General features: G+C 36.9%; 1 protein-coding gene across 1 annotated transcript in view; it reads right to left on the reverse strand.

Annotated features, from left to right (window-relative positions):
- Nucleotides 1-19,488: 19,488 nt before the first annotated feature.
- LOC134657165 (uncharacterized) overlaps nucleotides 19,489-25,895 on the reverse strand; it is a 123,893-nt gene continuing 117,486 nt past the window's right edge. Inside the window, exon 4 of the mRNA XM_063512719.1 lies at nucleotides 19,489-19,550. Within this exon, the coding sequence (XP_063368789.1) occupies nucleotides 19,489-19,550 (62 nt within the window). The remainder of the gene's footprint in view (nucleotides 19,551-25,895) is intronic.

Consider the following 25,895-nt stretch of genomic DNA (forward strand, 5'->3'; position numbering starts at 1 on the left):
GTGCATATTTCAGGTCTTCGTAGAACTTTTCTTTGATATCATTACTTGCTACTTCTGTTGGTGCATAGATTTGTAATATTGAAGTTGGTGTTTTATGTCCAGGTAGTGTTATGTTAAGGATAGCGATTCTTTCTGAAATTGCCAGGAATTCTTCAATTGCCTTTTTGAGTGTACCTTTGATCATAAAGCCTACACCATACATTCCTGCAGTTTCTCCATAGTGGAAAAAAATGTACTTTTCGTGTTCTTCTATATTAAGGCCCAATCTCCGAACCTCACTTAAACCGAGTATGTCCCAGTTAATTGTTTCTAATGCGTGTTCCAGTTCTTGTAAGGATTCTTGACTTCTTAGTGTTCTTGTATTTAGGGTTGCAATATATATGTAGTTCTTTAGGTTTGTTTTTGTATTGTTTGTTTGTTTTGATCTTGATCTTAGGGGGTTTTGGTCTATCTCCCCACGGGGACCAGCCGGGTTGGGGATCTTGTAATATTGTTTCTTACATTGTGAGTAGTTACTGTCGTTACCGATATCGGGCAATTCCTATACTCTATATGTGCTTTTTTCTGACCTCAGGTAGGCTGATGCCCGCATTATAGAGAAGGCATCTGCCTTTTCTGGTTCAGTAGTCTTATCCATTCTTTGAGATTTTTCCTGGTTGTTTGTTTCATTTTTTTCAGGTTTGTGTATTTTTGCTGCGTTGGCCTGGGTCGAAGTGTTTTGTGTTGGTGATGTGGACTCGGATCTTCTTCTTTTGTCATTATTTTTCTTCTTTTCTTTGATAATAACCCTGTTATTTCTGATCACCGCATAGTTGCCATCTTCTTGTGCTTTCCTCAGTTCAGCTTGGAGTTGTTTTCTTTTTTCAAGGGTTTCTTTAGTGAAGTCTTCTGTTATATACGTGTTGTTACTCATTTTTCTCTTATTTCTTAGTATCTCTTTTTTCTTAAGAGCCGTTGTTGTAGTTATGAGGATAGGTCTTGAGTTTCCGTTTTCTTTTTTCTTTCCTAATCTGTGCAGTTTGTCTATATCAATTGATTTTATATCCACATCTATATTTTTTAACATTTGTGTGCAGTTATTAAGTAGGTCTTGCGAGTTTTGCTCTGTTTCTTCTACGCCGTGGATAATTATATTGTTTCTTTTGTTCAAAGTTTCGATGGTCTTCATTTTGGCGTTGATTTTCTCGATTTCTGATTTTAGAATCCTATTTTCTTCGATTATAGGGCATAGTTTTTCATCTACGTTTCTTAGGATGCTCGATTTCACGTTTTCTGTAATGATTTCTGTTTGTTTATTCATTTCCTCTTTTATTTTGGCGAACAATAGCGCCATCTCTTTTGACATTTCTTCGTTTGACTTTTCTACTGCCATGTTGCGTGCATTAACAAAACGCGCAGTATTTTGACAGTTTCCGAACGAACGAATGTGACCGGAGGTTTGTTATGTTGGTACTATTGGTGTTACTTATGGGTCACTTCATGTCAATCTTGTTTCCTAACCTCTTAACGAGTTTCGAACACTCGGAAATCATTTCACTTTCTCGTATTTTCTTGAGCTTATAGCGGCACTTTATTCTTCACACGTTTGGGATGTTGATTGTTCGAAGTTTTGTGACAATAGCTTGTTATTTCAACAGATTAGGATTTTAATTTGCGGAGCACTTGACAGTACGTATTCTCTTTCAGGACACCGGAACCGGAAAACGGAATATGGCTGTTACGGCGGTTTAATTATGCGTGTCGCCATAAGAATCATCAGGTATTCACAAATATCTTAACGAAGCCTCTTATCAAGACATTAAAGTGCATGTTCAGATTTTTGAGCACCTTGGCCGCTCCGATATATCTGATGGCGACTGTACGGCAGCATAAAGTAGTCGGGTGTTGTTCATAACCCGAGAAGTCTATGACCGTTCGCACATCTATCAACTATTTGCATACTCACTCACTATGAGAACCGTTTACAAGTGATTGTTGCAAACTTGCATCCTGCATGATGCGTGCCCAACTACATGCACATTTCCGTGACTCCGCTATTGTTATTACGTCTTAATTATACGAAAATGTAAATTTTGCATGAAATTAACGCCTCTTGGTTTAATACTTCCTTTCTCTTATTGTGTGTGTTGGTAATTAAGCGCTTGGCTTCTCGTTTTCTATTGTAGGTCACTTACTTATATTTATTCGGTCATTATAGTACGAGGGGTGTTCAAAATATTCTCGGTATGAGAATGAAAACAAACAAGTACGAAAAGTTTGATATTTTTATTTTTCAATATACTCCCCCCCTATGTTCATACACTTAAAAGATCGATCAATTATTTTTTTTAATCCCTCGTAAAAATATTTTTTTTCTTTCGTGTAAAAATGCTCCTCCACTGCCGCCTTCAATGCTTCATCGTCAGAAAATTTATTTCCACGCAGATCCTTTTTAAGATTGGGGAGCAAAAAGAAGTCGCTGGGGGCTAAGTCCGGACTATACGGTGGGTGAGTAACAGTTTTAAACCCACATTCAACAATAGCTGCCTTGGCAATATGAGCAGTATGGACGGGGGCGTTGTCATGCAGAAGCAGAATACCTTTGGTTAACTTTCCTCGCCTCTTTTCTTTAATTACATCCTTTAATTGACGTAGAATGTTAGCGTAGTACTGTCCTGTGATATTTACACCTTTTTCTTTATAATCGATTAGTAATACTCCTTCACAATCCCAAAATATCGTGGCCATGACCTTGCCAGCTGAAGGGATGACCTTGAACTTCTTGGGATGAGCTGAACCCTTAATGTGCCACTGCATGGACTCTTGTTTACTCTCTGGGTCATAATGATGAACCCAGGTTTCATCTCCAGTAACTATTCTTTGCAGCACCTCATCAGGATTTTCACCGCACAGGTCAATAAAATCGGAACAACAAGCTACACGCATGTCTTTTTGAAGCCGAGTCAGCATTCGCGGAACCCATCTTGCACTTACTTTTGACATATTAAGATGGTCATGTATAATATCATGTACGGTACCAATAGAGAGATTGGTTACTTGTGCTATAGATTTTACCTTCACTCGACCATCTTCCAATATAAGTTTTTCCACTTTATCAATATTTTCTTGTGAAGTAGCTACTACAGGCCGGCCAGGTCTAGGGTCATCTTCAATACTCTCCCTTCCGCGTTTAAACTCGCTTGACCACTTTTGAATGGTAGATAAAGAAGGAGCAGACTCACGGTAAACACAATCCATTTCCTCTTTTATGGTTTTTTGATTTTTACCCTGTTTTGTCAAGAATTTTATCACGCATCGATGTTCTAATTTAGTTAACATTGTCAATTCGCACATGATGTTCATGTTTGTTCAGCAATTGCAGAAAAACAAAAGACCATCTCGGTTCGAATTATACTTTTTTTTAATGTCAATGAATAAACCTTAGCGGCCAGTAACGAAAGAAATTTTAGAAGAGGTCGTAAGATATCAATACCGAGAATATTTTGAACGCCCCTCGTATAATACCAAAGTATAATGTGGGTTCTAAAGTAAGTAAGTTTTGAATCGTATCTCCTATTTTTGCAACACAGATAGAGTTATAAGACAAACAAAAGGCTATCAGTTCTTCAATCTTTTATCTTCATTTTGGTCGACCGGATTTTGAAAGAAATGAATGCTTATTTTTTTAAGATTTTTTTAAACATTGTCTAAAAACACGTTTTTCGTAGGTATCTAGTTTGCTGTGAAGGTAGATCCTTCATGTTTGGGTTCGTCTTTGACGTCTCGAAAAATGTGTCGAGGATTTTATTTTTAAAATATTTAACACAAAAGTTATGGCCAGAAACCCAGTTTTTTGGCCTAAAATTGTTTAAATTTGATGCCAAATATCTCGAAAACTATGAATTTTGAAGTAAATATGAGAAGTAAATATATATTGCTTAAAGTCGTTGCTGTTAATATGATAAGCTACAAGAAACATTCGAAAACTAAGGGGTTTCGACCGAAGGTCATTGGCGTGGGGGATCCCCTTAAGGAATAAGGTCAAGAATATTAGAGTTGCAGCGATTTTGATAGCCCAGAGGAACGTCAACCTACTATGACATTTATGACGTGTTAAATAACACTTGCACAGTCTGTGCTTTCAAAACCGTTGCAGAGTTATCTTGATGTAATCCTAGGTTCTTATATTACAAGTAAAATCACACAATTTTTGAGCTTTCGTGTAGGTAAATAATTTGAAAAAAAGGTTCCACCGTGGGGCCTATACAATACAATCGTGTTATAGATAAGGTACATTCATACAGAAACAGAAGAGAAAACTTTCCTAAGCTTGTCAGTCACGTTAGAATGTATGTCAGGATATGGAAAACTAGTCGGAAATGGTCGGAAACAGGAACGTGTTTAAACAACGACCCAAAAGGCAAATGCACCCGCATACCGCGGCCGCCAATCAATGCATAATGAGTTGCGAGAAATAATTAGCATTGCTAGGGTTTGCCAGGAATGCCTCTACCCAAGTGGCTAGTTTTTAGGGTTCCGTGCCCAAAGGGTAAAATCGGGACCCTATTACTAAGACTCCACTGTTCGTGTATTTGTTCGTCTGTCTGTCTGTCACCGGGCTGTATCTCATGAACCGTGATAGCTATTAATCCACTTTTTTACTACTTATGACTCATTTGTTTCAAAGATATTGCCATTACCTAGAACTAAATATATTTTACACGAAATAATTTCTCGTACTCAACACATTTTCTATGACCATTTTCGGACCCACATAGGACGACCCTACACATTCGACGACCCTTTGATATAATTACCAAAATATTGTTTTGTCAAGATAAATCCCATACATTAGTTCGGTCGTTAGGCAATTAGTTCAAAATACGGTGGGTGAATTTCGAAATCGACAGCTTCCTTACAGAACTTAAATATAATAAAAACTAAACAGAACTCCAATCGGAACCTAGTCTGTGCATCTTTTAAAGTCCACCAATTTCGCAAGCAAGCCCTAAACGTCCCACAGTTAACTGCCCAATTGTAGCCCTTATTACAATGATATAAGACCCAGTGATGGTCAGTGACAGTGTTGCTATTAGTAGTTAGTAGGTACAGTCGCCGTCCTATATCGGAACGGCCGAAGTGCTCACAGATATCCGGAACACGCCTCTATTATCAAGGCGTTAGAGTGCGTGTTCAGATATTATGAGCACCTCAGTCGCTCCGATATATCTGATGGCCGTACTAGTGTCTAGTAGGGATACTTACTTGCCTAACCGTCTCTAGAAATGTTTACATTTGGCGACCGCATTCCTAAGACCGCGGCGGGACTGAATTACTTTATGGTATTTCTTAGCCTTTCATTCAGTTTGCGTGTGGGTAAGTCTAGGTTTACTTCGCAGTACCTATAATTTAAGTAAATTAAGTATGCAAGAAGCTGTCGACATTTTACACCTAGTGCCTGTTTAAATTTGAAGCTAGCTAAAAGTAGAATAAGAAAAATAACGCCTCTCATAACTGGTTTCGGTGACGACGGAAATTAAATGAGTGAAATCATCACAATAAATTTTGGTACAAATAAAATAACATCCTTGTATCATTAAATTTGTTCGACTAATAATACCGAAAACCATGTTGTCAAAACATGTTTTGTTTGAATAACAGTTTAATTTGATATGGCCGATGGCCGAGGGGAGAGGGAGGGTCATACATTTTCCCCTTATGCCGCGTGGTCCGATCGGCTTGTCCGATCAATCGGACTACGAATATTTTTTTTCCTGTTGGCTCGATTGATCGGACGATAAGTAGGTACTTATTGAAGTCTTGTAGTCCTACTATCGGACTAACGGGATTTTAAAAGTTCATCTAGTTCGATCGATCGAGCCACGAGACTTTGTAAAATCCTCTTAATACGATTACACAAATTTTATTCTTCCTGGTGATTCGACCGATCCTTTCGTGGTGCATTTTGTGTTCTGTTCATATGTCGAAAGTGTTATTTGTGTTATTATTATTATGACGACGACTCTTGCCTTTACGACGCACGTAATATATTTTCTCGTAATCCATAATTTCCTCCATTTCTACGAGATTAATAAATGGCTTTGACGTCAGATATTGACATTTTGAACTAACGTCGTATCGGAGACAATATACCTAAAAAAGATTATCTCATGCCAGTTTCTAGTACCTAAGCTAAGATGAGATAGCCTTCATGTATTTTTAGCTGGACTTAACAAAACAGTTTCTATAAAAATAGTCCGATCAATCGCTTTAACAGGAAAACAATCTCCCTGTGGTCCAATCTTTCGGACTACAAGGAAATCAATTTTCCTAATAATTCGATAATCGGGCTACGAGAACTTTAGAGTTCGATCAATCGAGCCAAAGGGAAAAAAAATTTTCGTAGTCCGATTGATCGGACAAGCCGATCGGACCACGCGGCGTAACGTAAGGGACATTTTCTATTCTGCCCATGGCGACGCTACACTCGCTACAGTCGCTACAAGCTATCAACCACCTAGCGAGAGTCTCTCAAGATGTTGGTCGAGACTCTTCGCTATTAGACCGTTCACTGAAACGACTATCGGGACCAGGGATGTTGCGGATGCCGATTTTTTGACATCCGCGGATGCGGATGCGGATGCGGATTTTTTAAGGCTCACATCCGCGGATGCGGATGCGGATGCGGATGTCAAGATAGCACCATAAAAAACGTCAAATATTACATTTTAGTAATTTTTATTTCAAAAAACCTGCCAAGTGCGAGTCGGACTCGCGTTCCAAGGGTTCCGTACATTAAGTCCCACTCACGCTTGACTGCTCATTTCTAATCATGGTCCTATAATATTACGGTCTGAGTTTCGCTTACAACACAACTGTGATTCCAACATCCACCTGTTTCATAGTATTTACGCGTGACACACACACATTGACAGCCCACATCCACCAGTTTGCCGTCAGATGAATCGAAACGTTATTGAAGTAAACATGTCGAAGAAAAATATAAAATATGCCGGCATGCGTAGTTAAATCCTGCTAGAATTGTACCGATCGAAAGAAAAAAAGTCACGGAATAACTTTTCATACTTAAGTTTATCAATTAGTACGTAAAATCACGATAATTTGTTGTTTTTAAATTATCAAACTGCAAAACAGGAGTGTGACCAGTAACATGAATAGGGTAATTTCCCGAAAGTAGGGTAATTGATACCCTTCTTATTAAATCATTATGTATTAAGAGATCGTTTAGGTAAATAGTTAAATTATTGATAGTGCATTTCAAACTAGGTCGGTATGGTAATTTCCCGATACTAAGGAGATTAGACGCTTACATGCATGTATGATAGTTAACGTTTGTTTGAATAATTGTTTTACCATTAGGGGAGAATTTGTGTTACATGGTAACACTTGTCTACACGCACACATTCAAACCGTCCGCCATTGCAGTGTCACAGTTTGTCTTAGGTGGCAGTCCGTCCGTAATATTCTAGGTCCATGCTTCTAATATGTTTTTTGGTTACCGACTAAATTACCTAGCAGTCTAGCACTTACGCCGATGCTAAGACGTTTCTGTACCGACCTGTTCCACATCCGCATCCGCATTAAATCCGCATCAATTTTATGCGGATGCGGATGCGGATGCGGATGTTGAAAATAATGCGGAAGTTCCGCGGTTGCGGATGCGGATGCGGATGTTCGCAACATCCCTGATCGGGACAATGATCGTCGAATCAACATCCCACATGGCGGTTATCTCGTGAGCCAAGTACTTACTGGACTTGTCCTTCTCGGCCTTCACGAGATTCTCATCATGGGGGATGGTGATGTCAACGAGCACGGCCCGACATTGCGATCGATCTATTATCACAATGTCAGGCTTATTGGCTACAATAGTCCTGTCAGTGATGATAGATCGATCCCAATAGAGCGTGGCACGACCATTCTCGACAACAGGCGCAGGTAAATACTTGTAGTACGGTACTTCGCGGTCCACAAGACCATATAGAAGAGCAAGTTGCTGGTGAATAATCCTGGCTACGAGCTTGCACAGATTATGTCTGTGCAAGTACTCGCCGTTAGCAAGATGAGAACAACCGGAAATGATATGCCTGAGTGACTCTCCGGGACGGCGGCATGCCCCACAAATGTCGACCGTACCGTCCTTCAGGATATATTTCCGATAGTTGTTCGTCATCATTACTTCGTCCGCAATTGCACAGGCAAAACCCTCGGTTTCTCCGAAGAGGTCCCCGAATCGTAACCAGTTCACCGACCCGAGCAGGTCCACATCGGGTCCCGTGAGGGCCTTGTAGAACCGCCCGTGTAGCACCTTACTCTCCCATGCCGCCTTGCGATCCGCAGTACTTAGTACCACAGGTTTGCGCCAGTTCTCGTTTGCCAAGGAGAGCGGCGTGAGGTTCCTGTCTACTGCCACCACAACACGATGCATCCCACACTCGTTGTTAAGGAAATAATTCCTGAGATTGTACACCTGGCGGTTGTGGAGATCCTTAGCGTTTAGGAAGCCTCGGCCTCCACACTTCCGTGGGATGTACAATCTCATAACTGACGAGCGTGGGTGTAGCATGCGATGCATGGTGAGCAGTGATCGGACCCTCCGATCTAGGGCGTCCAGTTCGGTCTGAGTCCACCTTAGTATGCCAAAGGAGTATGTGAGTAGGGGCATTACCCAGGCGTTAAAGGCACGCACTTTGTTGCCTCCTGACAAAAGACTGTTAAGGACTTTTGTGAGCCGACTGAAAAAGCGCTCCTTCACCGACCGTCTAATACCCTCGTCCTCAATACCCAGAAACTGTGACATACCAAGGTATTTATAGGTTTCTGATTCAGAGATAGATCTGAAAGCCATTGTCTCAGAGAGTTGTAAATTTGTTGAATTTACAACCCTCCCCCGCTCTACATGTATAACCGCACATTTATCGACACCAAACTCCATGTTGATGGCACTACTGAAGACTTCGGTAGTTTTCAGTAGGTCCAACAAGTCTTGGCTATTTTGTGCAAATAATTTGAGGTCATCCATGTACAAAAGGTGAGAAATGACTTCACCCTCTCTCCGAAGCCGGCAACCTAGTCCCAAATCTTTCAGCAGGGTGAGGTTCATGAGGAGATTCAGAGCTAGGCAGAACCACAGGGGACTCAGACTATCACCCTGAAAGATTCCTCGCTCAATCCTTATAAAATCCTGCGGGCCAGAGCGGTCATCCCCGCCTCCTGGTTGACGAAGGACTGTGGTCCACTGCCTCATACACGCGCTTAGGAAGGCTCTCAAAGCTGCATCAACTTTATACAGCTCTAAGTCCCTCCCCAGCCATGAATGAGGCACCGAATCATAGGCCTTCTTATAGTCAATCCAAGCGGCTGAGAGGGCCCCCTTGTTCCGCCGGATTTGTTGGCATATGGTCATGTCTATGAGGAGGAGCTCTTTAGTACCACGGGACCCAACCCTACATCCATTTTGAGCGGAAGCCAAAATATTGTTTGCGACAATGTGCGCATTGATTTTTGCTCTCAAAATGGATGTAAGGAGCTTGTAGAGTGTAGGCAAGCATGTGATGGGTCTGTAGTTTTTTGCTTACGTGGTACTACCGGACTTGAAGAGCAGGAAGGTGACACCAGTTGTTAAGGAAGGTGGGAGAGAACCAAGCTCGAGGGCTTGTTGGAATTGTGCTGCCACTTATTATTATTATTTATATATTTCATTTATATTTGCATATATATCACGTCCAGAAGTAATATATTAATGTAATCTACAAAAAGAAGCATAATAACTTATAAGAAACCATCAAAACATACTTAAAATTCCTAAAAGCTGCATACTGCTCTTACAATGCAGGTACGCCGCGCGACATAAATATTTTTTTTACAGAGTTATAAAAGAAAAATGATTGAGAAGTTTACTATTCTATATATAAGGATAACTAGGCTATTGACAGGTATTTTTTTTGTAGAGCAAATCCTCGTAGTTTTAATTTTGTAGAGGATTTTCAAAAAAAAAATGTAAAGATTTTTTTTTTGAATTTTGAATTTCTCGATTTTTTTGTATGGGTGAGTGAAAGTTTAGTCACAGAAATGATTTCTCCATCCTCGAATTATACGAAAAAGACACCAAACTTGATATAGTTGCTAGATGTATGCAGATATAAAATTTAGAGTGATGCGCGCCGGAGGCACTTTTGCCCCCCCTCCCCTGCCCACCTGCTGGGGGGGACCTCTCGGCAACCGGGGTAAATCAGCTCAGATCACCCCCAGGAACACCTGTTCCAAGCGGTTTGCTTTGTCTCCAAAATGCAAGGTGGTGGACCTTAGATCTCTTGCTACCCGACAAGTCGCAAAGATATTTCAATTTTAATTATTTTTTATAAAATATACATTTTATACGTCTGTAAGTACCATAGATTAATACACAATTACGACACATAGCATCTGGCAAGGTGGATGCTTGGGAACAACGATGACTCCGTTTTAGGTGTCCAAAGAATGTCGATGTTCAAAGACCTTTGCTGAGCAGTGAAGGACCGAATAGAAAAATATGCGGACGACAAAAATTATTACAAAATATATTACAATTATGGGCCAGGGATGCCCCGAATAGTGGTTTTGGCCGAATACCGAATATTCGGCATGACATGCGAATTATTATGAAAACTGATCGCCAACAAAGCTCAACATTAGATGACATTAGCTAAGATATATTTTTGATGAATAGAGTCAAACAAATCAGACTCATGATAAAAATAAAATGTTTTTTAACCAACAAATGCTCAAAAAATGGTCTTCGTATTTAACAACTTTCCAAGAACACATTCTAAATATACCTATACATAGTTTTTGGTTATTTTTATTGTGCAATTTTTCTTTTTAAGTAGGAGCAACAGATATTCGGTATTCGGCCGAATAGTAGGCAACATTCGGCCGAATACCGAATATTCGGCAAAGTGGCCGAATAGGCCGAATCCCGACTAGTTGCCGAATATTCGTGGCATCTCTACCAGGGACCCACGCATGATGATACTGGTGATGCTATGACAAGTAACTTAATTTTTTATAAAGATTTGCAGTTTTTGTTTTCAAGTAGGTACCTACTCGTCTCTGTTTCTTTCTAGCAATGCGTAGTAGAAATAACAGGTGAACAAACTTTGACGTGATGTGCGCAAAAAGGTATTACTTATGGAAGTATGGATTCAAGAATACAACTTGTGTTTTGGATCAATTATCAAAATTTTAATTTTATTTAGTATTAGTTTTTAGTTTTAATTTAGTTTTATTTAGTTAAGTTAGTTTATTTCTTTTTCTATGTACAATTACCTGTTAATTTATTTATTTAATAAATACTAGTAATTTATCGAATTGTAGAATCATGCCTCAGGCTAATTTAGGGCTAGATTTATGATTTATTTATTTATTTTGTTATTTAATCTCTGATTTATTAATAAATAAATTTATACCTATAAAAAAAAGAATCTACAGCTGGATATACTAGGCTTTCTTAAATAGTAGGTATAGGTATGCTGAGGCATATAAATTCAGTTATTGATAATTCAAAAAATACTAAATACTCGTATTGTATACAAACTTTGATCATAATCACACTCAAAGCTGATAATCTCAAACTACATACCTACAACATACAAGAAGATAAATTAAACTAAATTCCAAATTCTTATGTTTGTTGATATCGTTAAGATGCGTTACCGCCAAAGGCCTTAGACTTTATGATTAAGTAGGCACTTCCTGATGTAAAACAACTGCTCAACACGCAATTACATTCATAAATTCGTCATAATAGGCCGCGATAGGCATCTAAAGGACTTCCTTAAAGATACGCGGAATACCAAATTATGTTTTAGTAATCTTACTAACTCTATGCCCTAAAGTACAGTCAACTTAAAAGTAGCTAAACAGGCAAAATATTTACAACAATTACAACGAACGAAGCATTTAGTTTTCAAAAGTCCAAAACTAAACCAAGTCTAAAACGTTTTATTGTTTAGTTTGTATTTTTATGTCCCAATAAATTTAGAATGATAATAAAATTACGAATGAGTCTAAAACTAAACGAAACTAAATATTGAATAAAACTAACCAAAAAGCGTACCTATTCTAAAATTGGTAAGTGTGAACGGTAAATGTTACGGAAAGTCTCAGTAACTGTTTTGTAAAAATGGTTTTACAAATAATTTATTCACTACATCAAAAATACAACACGAATATTTTGGAAAGTCGTTAGGCACAAGGCACAACCCAATGTCTAACGATCTATGTAGACGTAACGATCTGTCATATAAATCTTGTAAACCGTCAATCTCACACAAAATCAGTCACGTAACTTCATTGTGATGTCAAAAACCTCTATCGTCCACAACACGATAATTTCCAAACATAAAGTAGCGACTTAATTTCAATACAATAATGTTGCAAAACGCGCGATGACATCAAATTTCACTTTGTAGTTTTGAAATAACGGTCAATACGTTGACAAGACATAACTACATGTCTTATACAGGTTATATGGTTTATTATACGCTAATAAGGGACTAATGTAGATGGCTTTTCACAGTTATGTCATGTAACAACATAAAAACATTGATAGCCGCGCGAGCGGTAAGGCTAGTAGCATCCAAATCGGAGGTTCGAAAACCAGCTCAGACTAATGATTGTTTTGAAACTTATATATCTATATATATAAACGCAAGTGTCCTGACTGACTGACTGACTGACTGACTGACTGATTCATCAACGCAGAGCCGAAACTACAAAAGCTAGAAAGTTGAAATTTGCACACTAGGTTGAATTTATAAAGTGTACAAGAGATAAGAAGCGATTTTGAAAAATTCAACCCCTAAGGGGGTTAAAAAGGGGATGAAAGGTTGTATGGGGTGCAAGTTTTATTTTAAGCTAGGAATTTGAAACTTTGTACAAATGTACTATATTAAAAAACAAGAAAACTAATTTCTGCGTTTTCGAAAATTCATCCCCCAAGGTGGTGAAAAAGGGGTTGAAAGTTTGTATGGAGATCAAATATTTTTGTGAGTGTTGGACTTGAAACTTTGTATATGGGGATATTATTATAAGACGGGAAAAGTAATTTCAGCGTTTTTGAAAATTCATCCCCTAACAGGGTTAAAAAGGGGTTGAAAGTTTGAATCCATTACAAATGCTTTGAAACTTCTTAGAAAGACATAATAGCCGATGACAAAAAAATAGGAATTGCGACGTTTTAGGTAATTCAACCCCTAAGGGGGTAAAAAGGGGATGAAACTTTGTCCTGGGGTGCAAATTTTATTTTAAGCTAGGACCTTGAAACTTCGTAAAAAGGTATTAAATTAAAAAACAAGAAAACTAATTTCTGCGTTTTCGAAAATTCATCCCCCAAGGTGGTGAATAAGGGGTTGAAAGTTTGTATGGAGATCAAATATTTTTGTGAGTGTTGGACTTGAAACTTTGTATATGGGGATATTATTATAAGACGGGAAAAGTTATTTCAGCGTTTTTGAAAATTCATCCCCTAACAGGGTTAAAAAGGGGTTGAAAGTTTGAATCCATCACAAATGCTTTGAAACTTCTTAGAAAACATAATAGTCGATGACAAAAAACAGGAATTGCGACGTTTTAGGTAATTCAACCCCTAAGGGGGTAAAAAAGGGGATGAAACTTTGACCTGGGGTGCAAATTTTATTTTAAGCTAGGACCTTAAAACTTCGTAAAAAGGTATTAAATTAAAAAAAACAAGAAAACTAATTTCAGCGTTTTTAAAACTTCATCCCCCGAGGTGGTAAAAACGGGGTTGAAATTTTGTACGGAGATCAGATATTTTTGAGAGTGCGGGACTTGAATCTTTGTATTTGAGGATATTATTAGAAGACAGGAAAGGTTATTTCAGCGTTTTGTAAAATTCATCCCCTCATTTAAAAGGGGGTTGAAAGTTTGTATGGAGTTCAAATTTTATTTTAAGTTAAGAACTTGAAACTTCGTAAAAATATATGTTATTAAAATACAAGAAAACTAATTTCAGCGTTTTTGAATTATCATCTCCTAAGGTGGTAAAAAGGGGGTTGAAAGTTTGTATGGATATCAAACATTTTTTCGAACGCGGGACTTGAATCTTTGTATTTCGGGATATTATTAAAATACAGGAAAAATAATTTCAGCGTTTTGTAAAATTCATCCCCCAACAGGGTTAAAAAGGGGTTGAAAGTTTTAATCCATTAGCTTTGAAACTTCTTAGAAAGGCATAATAGCCGATTACAAAAAAAAAGTAATTGCTACGTTTTTGGAAATTCAACCCCTAAGGGGGATAAAAAGAGGATGAAACTTCGTCTTAGGGTGCAAATTTTATTTTAAGCTAGGAACTTGAAACTTTGCAAAAAGGTATTAAATTAAGATACAAGAAAACTAATTTCAGCGTTTTAAAAATTCATCCCCTAAGGTGGTGAAAAAGGGGTTGGAAGTTTGTATGGATATCAAACATTTTTTCGAATGCGCGACTTGAATCTTTCTATTTGGGGATATTATTAGAAGACAGGAAAAGTTATTTTAGCGTTTTGTAAAATTCATCCCCTAACAGGGTTAAAACAGGGTGAAAGTTTGTATAGGGTTCAAATTTTATTTAAAGCTACAAACTTGAAACTTCGTAAAAATGTATTTTGTCAAAAGAGAAGAAAACTAATTTCAGAGATTTTGATAATTCATCCCCCGAGGTGGTGAAAAAGGGGTTGAAAATTTGTTTGGAGGCCAAACATTGTTTTGAGTGCGGGACTTGAATCGTTGTATAAAGGCATATTATTAGAATACAAGAAAAATAATTTCAGCTTTTAAAAAATCATCCCCTAAAATGATTAAAAAGGGGTTGAAAGTTTGTATAGGGTTCAAATTTTATTTAAAGCTAGGAACTTCAAACTTCGTAAATAGGTATTTAGGTAGTAGGTTTTATTAAATAGAGGACATGAAAATCTTCTAAGGGGGTTTAGAGGGATTATAACGAGGACAATTTTATTCAGTTAGGGGCTTGAAACTTCGTAGGTTGTGACAAAGTCTCATGCGTTGTATAATATTAATAATTAACAAATGATTAACCGTCCTACCGCAATCTCTTGCTGCACAATGTTCTAAGCTAATGTAGAATATATAACCACCAATATACAAATCCACGCGTACGAAGTCGCGGGCAACAGCTAGTTATATATACATATATCATCATCATCAATATTTAAGAGCTATGCTCTTGTCGGTGGAGTAATCGCCACTCTTCTCTTTTCTGTGCCAGCCTTTTAACTATATATATATATATGTAATCCATATTATTCATTAGACATTTAATTAGTTTGCTCTTCGTCGAATGAAATATCGTTAGGAAACTTCTAGCATGTGCGAAGAAATGTAAAGTCCCTATATTTCTGTTCTGGCAAGATTCAATGATGCTGTATATTTATGTATTTGTTACCTCTTTACAGTTAAACTGCTAAACCGATGTGAAAATAAAATATGGTATGGAAATAGTATGAAAGTAGGATTTTCTTATCAGGAAAACCATCATTATTCGCAGACAAAATCGCCGGTAGAAGGTAGTCAGTACGAGTATTAATCAAGTACAGAATGAAAAGAATAGGTCTATTTCACAATAAAGTGATGTCACGTGCAAACATCTTTTGTGGGCACACCTTTCAGTCGTCGCGCGTAAACCTACATACGTCAATTGTCAAAACAACATTGTGGCAGACCACAATGTGTGTTGTTGCCTGAGACATGTAAAAAATAAATACTGCCAATCCCTATGAAATGTCATGTCCCTATTTGGCTGTGGATGGTCACCGTTTTAAGGAATAGTTTAAGCATGCCATAAAAATTTTCCATACTAAATATTTAACAAATAACCCTCTTATTCATAAAACTTAGCTATCTCTTACAAAACTCTGTTAAACTGTCTGCTTCTAACAGAAATGTCAAAACGACGGATAGGGCAAAACCATTATCAAATTTACAGCGAATATCTACAACATGTCTTTCATATGCGCCTATTTCTAAGATTTTTACACATTATTATATTATAATCGCGTATTAACCTCTAGCCGCCCATACGTCAAACCTTGCCAAGCAAAATGAAATTTTATTTTGTCAACACAAAGTTCAAATTGGAATGGAACAGGAGACCTTTTTATAGGTCTCTGGGCGGCTAGAGGTTAAGCGATTAAGTCCCACTTTAAAACATAATGTTAAGAACTGGTGTATTTTTCCAGTTATTAATATTTAGTTGTCTTTGGCATGTTTTGTATGCGTGTTGACGTCAGTACCTATATGTATTGATCGGTATGTATTGTTGCATGCTAGTGATAAATGTAGGTACTTACTCGTACTGAATTGCATTGTGCTCTATGAAAATGTGCCTTTGCAATTTCAGTTTCTTCCTATATTTTTATATGTGTATGAATATTTTTGTAAGCTAAAAGAAATGAGTAGTTTTACGTAATATTATCGTCCTAAATGGTCGAACAAAAAAAGTAGGTATACATTTTACTTTTAATAACGACAATTCAATTTGTAGGTACTAGGTACTATATGTATACGAATTAGATTAAATTGAAAGAGTGACCTATTTAAACGCGTAGCGAAAACATCTAGAATTTACCTATATATTTCTCGACCATTCGTTCCTTCGACTCAAAATCATCAGCATGAGTGGGAGGGATTAACCAAAAAAAATCCAGAAACAGATTATACCTTATAATTATTTTTTATACATTTAATATACGTGCCTACATCTAATTTTTCCGCGTAATTTCCCATGTGGCGAAACTAGTTTAGGTCAGTCACTGAACAAATAAAATAAAACCTTCCTCAGAATCCTCAAAACTTACATTACATAAGGATCACTTACACTTGTAAATGAAACCTGCATTTTTTGCTCCCATTTTCAAGTCTGTCCAGTATATCGTAACGCTTTCTCCCCCTATTACGTTACTTTATGTAACAATACATGGGTCATTTTCTTGATCTTCCAAGTATGTCGATAACGAGGTGGAAATGTGGTGCATTTCTATAGAACGTAACACTGGGGGCCTAGTCAAGATGACAATCGTTGATGTAAAACGTCAAACGAAACGTTATATGAAAATAGTCACGTGACTTTTTGTTTTTAAACCCTAGTCAAACTTCTATAGTTATTCTAGTTTGTTGGTCTACAACCTACAACACATGTCTACATGGATTCCAAACATTACCTTACTGTCGATAGCTAGATAAAAATTACAAAGTCGGACGTAAACTTAAATAAATGGCACATACGAAATAAAAAATTACCAAGGCCTCCAGTGCCCAAGGCTGGAATCGAACCAGCGTCCTCTACGTTCGTGACAGATGCCTAAACCGCTCGGCCACCTAGATCACGGCGGCATGGGTCGATTTTTTCCTATTATAATAATATGAAATTCCTTAAGGGCTTGTGGCGCCCTCTTACCTCCTAACTAAATCAATTCGGATTCATTTAAGGTTATAATTTATATTTATACCTATTTGTTTTTCTACTTGAAATAACACAAATTAAAATACATATTTTAATTTAACATAATCTATTTAGTGTCCTCATAGTAAAGTCGGACGTAGTATTAGTAGTAGTAAACTCTTTATTGTATAAAAAGACATATTAAAAATAACAAAAAAAAATAGTAAGAAGTACAAATGCCGTAGTTACTAGTACGTTGATAAACACCTCTTACCGTTGTAATTACAATGCTTACGCTAAATACAGCAATTAATCGTTCCATGCTAACTTGTCATGAGCATGACGTCTGTGTTACACACACCTAGATATTTAAAAATAGCTACATTTGTCATACGAATGACACAATATTTTTGACGTGGTTTATATTATGTTGCCTTGCAATACACGATCCATGCATATGTGGGTAGGTAATGAAAACCACATCAAAATATTGACTTTGTTCGTAACATTGCCGCAAAATCAAAAAAAAACTTGGACTACCCTTCGCGTCACTTTTTTTTTTATTGCGTTTTTCCACGGAATGAAATGGCTTGGCGAACTATAATAAAAAAGCGGCCAAGTGCGAGTCGGACTCGCCCATGAAGGGTTCCGTATTTAGGCGATTTAAGACGTATAAAAAAAAACTACTTACTAGATCTCGTTCAAACCAATTTTCGGTGGAAGTTTACATGGTAATGTACATCATATATTTTTTTTAGTTTTATCATTCTCTTATTTTAGAAGTTACAGGGGGGGGGACACACATTTTACCACTTTGGAAGTGTCTCTCGCGCAAACTATTCAGTTTAGAAAAAAATGATATTAGAAACCTCAATATCATTTTTGAAGACCTATCCATAGATACCCCACACGTATGGGTTTGATGAAAAAAAAATTTTTGAGTTTCAGTTCGAAGTATGGGGAACCCCAAAAATTTATTGTTTTTTTTTCTATTTTTGTGTAAAAATCTTAATGCGGTTCACAGAATACATCTACTTACCAAGTTTCAACAGTATAGTTCTTATAGTTTCGGAGAAAAGTGGCTGTGACATACGGACGGACAGACAGACGGACAGACGGACAGACAGACAGACATGACGAATCTATAAGGGTTCCGTTTTTTGCCATTTGGCTACGGAACCCTAAAAATGTGGAAAATCTGAAAAACGAATATGAGGGCCCATATTTACCAACCCTATGGTATTTCAAATGTTACCTACAGGAATTAGTTGATTAGAATTTGCCACTTCAAAAAAGTTTTACATAGATTTCGAAATTAAAATTAATTAATTAAATTAAAATTGATTTAACAGGGAATTAATTTTTTAGATTCGTAATTTTTTTTTTATTCCTCGCGTTTTAGGGCGTTTTTTTTTTGTTGTCCCCTACACTTTTTGTTCAAATTTGGGATTTTTTATGTTATTTCTACTCAGAATCACGAGCTCTTTCTATCCTAATAGGAGAAAAAAAGTGTCCTAAGGTTTTTATTTCCGTTACGTCACCATTTTTCATGGACTTTGTATGGCGGTCGCGGAATGGAAAGATCGAAAAATGTATGGAAATTTTGGGACACTTTTTTTCTAGAATAGATAGAAAGAACTCGTGATTCTGAGTAGAATTATCATTAAAAAATCCCAAATTTGAAAAAAAAGTGTAGGGGACAACAAAAAAAAACGCCCTTCAATCATAATACGGAATGACTAAATGAGTACAATTGCCGAGCAATTACAATAGTAATGTTTATTCATGTGTGGCTAATTAATAAGCACTTCAATAAGTCATTATTCGATGCAATCCGAATCGTTCCCAATGTGTCTTCGATTAGATGCAATCGATTGATACATTGATAAGATAATCGATTCTACAATAGAATCGGCTTCTGTATGTAGTTGATGCAATGGCGTTTGGTTGAGTGAGCATGGTTATACAAATTAAATGCTAATGTGGCTGTGTGAGAACATTAACTTAATATGTTTTCTTTGTTCATATTATTGATAGAAAGAATAGATCGTTCAAATTAATATCGAATCTATCATATCTCGCACAATTTTTAAAAATATAGGCGCGTATGGTTGTCCCAATTGTACTCCCATAGAAAAATTGAACTTCGCGTATTTTTCTACTGACAAACTGGGTTTGCCAGAGTATAGTTAACCAATTCATTTTTGCAGAATATGACACTTAAATATTGTCAAATAACTTTTAAACTCTTTCTCTAAAAATTAAAATTCGTTTAAAAACTACCGCTTTATTCTAATCTATTTTTACATTTTTCTAAAGTAAGACGCGAAAAGCTCACAAAAATATAAAAGATAAGATAAAAGATAGTTTATTCATGTAGGCAATAATTACAATGCGCTTATGAACGTCAAATAAAGCTAGGTAGACCGTATAAAGTTTCATAATAGCCAACAAACGCCCCAAAACTTCATACTAAACTCGCAATTAAAATATTTTGTAAATAATACTTAAAAGTATTAGTAAAAGTAAACCAAATACTAAACTATAAACCCAGTTAGAGCGAGCTACTACAGCTACTGGATCAACACAACGTTCCAAATATTTATATCGATTACTGGAACGTCGAACAATTCAAGGATTTCAAGGGCGTGTCATCGGTTCCCATGAATGATTGCGTCAGTTTCCGAATCACTTCCGATTGTGAATGACAGGTTAAATCGGTAATGTACCGTAAAATGGGGTGAGTAGGGTTCGCGGGGAGAGTTGGGTTATGAATGGGGAGAGAAGAGATGAAAGGGGGGTGAGATGGGATTTTAAGGCTACTGCTACAAAAATAATGTATTCCAATTTAAAATGGAATAAGACTCATAATAATAAAAAATCGATCCAATAATCTTACAAAATCACCTTTGTATGAAATCGCATCTCATCCCAATTACGAGGGACTACGGGGTGAGGTGGAATTTCCTGTTTGTCGTCAAAGTTATGAAATGGAACTACCCAAAATAAAATAAAAACTAAAATACAAACGTCCGAAACACTTATTATATACACCATTCAGTTTGCATATGTAAAAATAAAATGTTATCGAGGTTTGAATGTCAGTTCAGTTTTGCCCCTATTCACCCCATTTTACGGTATGCATTATTCCGTAACTAGTAGTTCTTTTTTTTTTTCAATTACTGCTTTAATGGATGAGATGAATATATTGAAAATGTTTTTTTTTTACTTCTTTTTAATTTTTATAGTTAGTTTCCCAAGCGATATAGAAAGCTAAATATAAACATGTCATAACATGATTATTTTAATTTAGAGACTGTGCGGAAAGAGTCGTGAAATGTATTCCCCGAGTACATTCTACGACTCTTCTCTTTCCGCACAGACTCTGGGCCCGATTCGGATTTTGAAATAGACATATGTTAGATATCTTTTAGACATCGCCAAGATACGATAACGATATGATTAAGATCTAACCTGTCAAATTTGACATTTCCGCGATTCTGGAGATACTCTTGAACGATTTCCACAAGATATTACTTAGAGATCTAATTCACATCTAATAGATATCTAACTCTATCTATCGTAAAAGTGACATTGGTTGCTCGAATTGCGCTGCAAAAGAGAACTAGTTGAAATCTAAACTATAATTCACATCTAATAGATATCTAACTCTATCTATCGTAAAAGTGACATTGGTTGCTCGAATTGCGCTGCAAAAGAGAACTAGTTGAAATCTAAACTATAACGTATCTAGAATGGATCTAGTACGAGTCGTATCTTGTGAATATCTTGAAGTTCGAATACGGCAGTCTATGTGATTGCGGCGGGACACGACTTTTTGTTAGCTTCGTTTATCTACTTTTACTAGTGACTATACAATTGTACATATGTACAGTGATGTTTTCCAATAGTAAGCAGCTATTCGCGAACACATGCGAACTCAAAGCGTCGGGTCTTCCATCATTGACCATCTTTTAGCACCGCCATAACTAATTGGTGACAAAATGTTTTGACACTACAATATCAACAGCTTCGACAACTTACACAATCGCTATTTTTGGAAAACTGTAAACATGTTATTTGCCTTTTCTTTACGATTAGATTATTTTCAAGTCATTTTATTAGGTAATTCAAAATCACTCTGTATTTATACTCTTACTATTTATACTGTTTTTATTAGTACAAACAGTAACATAATTTTGGTGGTAACTACTGGGAATAAAAATTCCTGGTAAGGCCTGAGTGGACGCTCGAGTTGGGCGTGCAGCGGGGCGGGGCCTGCGGCGTGCATGTTAAACAAATGCAAACGTATAGGAGCGGCCTTAGTGCACGCTGCTCAAATTACTTGTGAGCTCGACGCCACGCTGCACGCCCCGCCGAACGCTCCGCTTCGAGCGTCCACTCAGGCCTTACACTTAAGCATTTGTTGTTCCTAATAAAATAAGTAATCATTTCCCATCAAAAACATAAACGTCAAATAGAGCCAAGTTCAACATTAGGAACATGCGTCGTCGACTTCGCCGGCAAAAGAATTGATATTGATTGACACATCAATGCCAAGTTCTAGTTAACCCATTTTTACCTTGGCATATAAAAGTGTCATATAAAGTAAAGTACCCTTGGACTTGGAGTACTTGGACCCAAAAACTCTACACCTTCACCCTGTTTTACTACTCTTCGCAAAGAAGGAAACAATAGGTATTTAAAGTGAATTTTGAATTTCGCTCGCGTGAGAAACAAAAGTCGATTTCGTCTGCGGATTGTGTAAGCAATAAAGTTGTTTATTTTAGCACAAATGTTTTGCTTACTTCGTGGACACTATGGAGCGCCAACGCCGTTTTATTTCATAATTCTACCAGTTTTTAATGCAAATTCTAGATATCGGGTATCGTCTAAGGACGATTAGAATATTAACGACCAATTTGTATTGTGATAATGTCCGTGAATGTCGAAAACACAGGCAATAATTTTGAAACGTCGATAATTCTTTCATTTTGCGAAGTGATACGAGTAGCCAAGGACACATGATTGTAAAGTTGTCACACATTAGTTTCGAAACTTTGAGTTGCAATTGTTTTAATTACAAATTGTGTATGTTTTGTAAGAGTTGCTTTTTTTGGCTTTGCAATGTGAAATTGAGACATCAAAAATTTAAAGTACCTATATGGGACTCTTAATTTTTTAAGGGAATTCAGTCATAGCTTAAGACGTTAGACCCTATTTCAAATATAATGCAAGCAAGGTTTGTTCAAATTTTCAGTTATATTTATTGTAGGTATTATAAAGCCTTAAATTCTCAATTTCTACTTACTTAACCGGAACCGTTATCCCAATTATAAATAAAAATAGTTAAAACTCAACAAACGTTTTTTGCAAGCTGTCAAGTTTTATAACCGAGTTATGTCGGCAAAAATTAAACGCGGTAGAACGCAGTAAGGTCGCCAGTGGGCCGGCGAAGGTGAATTCATTAAATTCTGGTTGTCCAACTAGTTCTAAGGATAATGCCTAATCTGTACGATATGCAAACATTAGTTTGTATACTTTGTATCCGATTTAATTCCTGCCTACGCTTGGATTCCTGGACTACAAATGGGTATGCAATTGTGTTTAACTACGATTGGTCTTTCTACGTATTTCGATAGGTATGTCGGTACCTAGTTAATGGTAAGCAGTTTCTAGTGGTACAGTCACTGGCAACAAGATCTTGCAAGAAGCGTGTAAAATATAAATATATGCACGCTTTTATGGTTTTACAACATCTCTTCAAATAATATTGTCAGTAGTGTCCGACCGAAATATCGGTTTCGGCTTAAAAATCTAAAAGACCAGTTTCGGTTTCAATATATAAATCATGTTTCGGCCGAAGAGTCGGTTTCCGCTAAAACTAGAGCAAAATCTAACCTTCGGTTTCGGAAAAAAAATAGGTTTCGGCCGGTCACTAATTGTCAGGTATAGGTATACTTATTAGTTAGGTACTTTTGCGCGATTCTTTGTGCAGTGAAATATTTGAATATATTATACAATAAAATAAATGTTTTATAAAACTATAGCTAATAGTAGGTACCTACTCGATACCCAAAACAGTAAGGCATACTCGGGCCCAAACTATAGGTGGGGTACTAACTATAAATCCTTATTCAAGACTGAAGTGTGACCTATGTATATCATTATAATTTCCTATTTAACTCGTTAGGAAATGAATTATCTTCCTATTGATAACGAGACTACCAATTCAAATGTATTCATGATAAGGGCTTCCATATTCGTGTGGTATCAAGATGCACATTTGATAAGTCTGTCTTACCACAGATAAGATAATGACTTCAATTTTGACAACCCTAAATAGCCGAAAGGGATAGTGCCATAAGTTAGGGATATCATGATTCGACCCTGAATCGCTGTAAAACTTCGGTTTTGTAGGAAGTGTCATTTCTGTACAGTACTGTAGTGCTCCCCTAAGCACTATATATGTATATTAAGTTCACTGGCTCGATACCACACCAATGTTCGGCAGACACCCGTCCGTCATCGAACTGACTACCTACCCAGTACCCACATCCGCGTGCTCGAGACAGCGTTACAGCTGTCACTATAGCTAGGCATAGACAAACACTACAAGTACTATTACTTATTCTGTGTCATGAGGGAATTGAGACCTTTATTATTTTTTTTAAACGAAACTAAGTTAGAGTCCGTCTAAGCAAACTCGAATAGAATTTCATATTATCTAGAAATCCCAAGAATATTACGTAAAACTCATGTAACTTCTAACTTTTTACTATCTAGGTATTACATACTCGTACTTCAAACGTTTAACATTTCAGTAAATACTTTACAAGCGTTACATACCAAATCTCGTAACTTCGTAGGTAACTAATCCTTTTTAGTGACTTAGTAGTGTAAGACCCTAATATTTACACAGTTTTCGACTTTATATCATTGGTATTAGGTTCAAAAAGATTACATATTTATTTCTTCGGGGTTTCCACTCACGCGCAAGCTCAGATCACACTCACTAGACGGAGTAAAAGGGCTCACTCGAGCTCACTGCGCAATGGGACAATGGCACTAGCGTTGTAATTTTAGATGATCAAACGAACTTACCTGAAGTGAAATTCGATCTTAATTGTCATGTCTTCGCTGAAAGATTTAAGTTCCCTCCCCACCCTATTCGGGCCATAATAATTACAATGTTGAAATATGCAGGCTCTGAATAGAATGAGGTTGATCACGACCGGCATCGTAGAAGAGGGGTATTTATTTTCTCTTTCTACGATACCGATGAACTAGGTGCGAATACGTCCGAACGTTGCAGGGTAACTACCTTCGTTAAAAAATATAAATCTTGAGGCGAAGACATGACAATAGTTATAATTTAGTACATATACCTAATTTAGTCGCGAATAAATATAATAAAATTGGCCAAGAAATTTTAAGACTAAGAGTACCTACTCCTATTAAGAGTTATATTTTTATCCTTTATTATTGTAAATTTTATTCAAATAACGATTAACGACTAACGAGTCGTTTCCACGAACTAACGTATAACCATTTATACATAGGTATACCTACTTAAAAATAATGCTTTTTAATAGTAGGTACCTACAGTACAGTACAGAGTAAATACAGCAGTGTTATAGTGTAAGTGATATGCGTCCGGAGGCCAAACGTGCATTTTGATATCTCAATGATTTATTTATTTAGCTATCATTCGCGCGTGCATTACGCTTGTCCGTACTTGTATTGGCGCATTTTGATGTCAAAATGGAAGTCTGAATTGGCCTCCAGGGTGATGTACTCGTACTGCTTTAAAACTATCTATTAAACCGCTTACGTATGGCAGCCGCGGGCCGTCACAATCACAACTTATAACGTGCTATCTATTTGAGGTAATCTATATGCGCAAGTAAGGCGGTATAATTGGGTAATCAAATATGTGAGATGGGTGATATAATCTACAGTGTCATCCGTGATTACGTGGGAAGCCTCTAATTGAAGGGTGTTAATTGTTATGATATAAGCAGCCAATTACGAATTGTTGAGGTTATGGCAATCGGGACTTGATTTGTTTATGAACTACTAGCGACCCGCTCCGGCTTCGCACGGGTTAACAAATTATACATAAACCTTCCTCTTTAATCACTCTATCTACTAAAAAAACCGCATCAAAATCCGTTGCGTAGTTTTAAAGTTCTAAGCATACATAGGGACAGACAGACAGCGGGAAGTGACTTTATTTTATACTATGTAAGGTAAACGTACTAGTCCTCGACATGCTAATGCCCAATAAATGACACCCTACTGTCACCTCTATTGACAATGACTTAAGTTTCAAGATGACGTGTATTGGGACCGCGTCGAGCACCAGTACGTTTACCTTAGTGATTGTCAATACACAGTACCTACAGAGCTTATAACTAAACAGCTAGGTCCCTGCAAAACTGTATTTACAGTTTGC

Source organism: Cydia amplana, chromosome 19, assembly GCF_948474715.1.
Source record: "Cydia amplana chromosome 19, ilCydAmpl1.1, whole genome shotgun sequence".
NCBI classification, from domain to species: Eukaryota; Metazoa; Arthropoda; class Insecta; order Lepidoptera; family Tortricidae; genus Cydia; species Cydia amplana.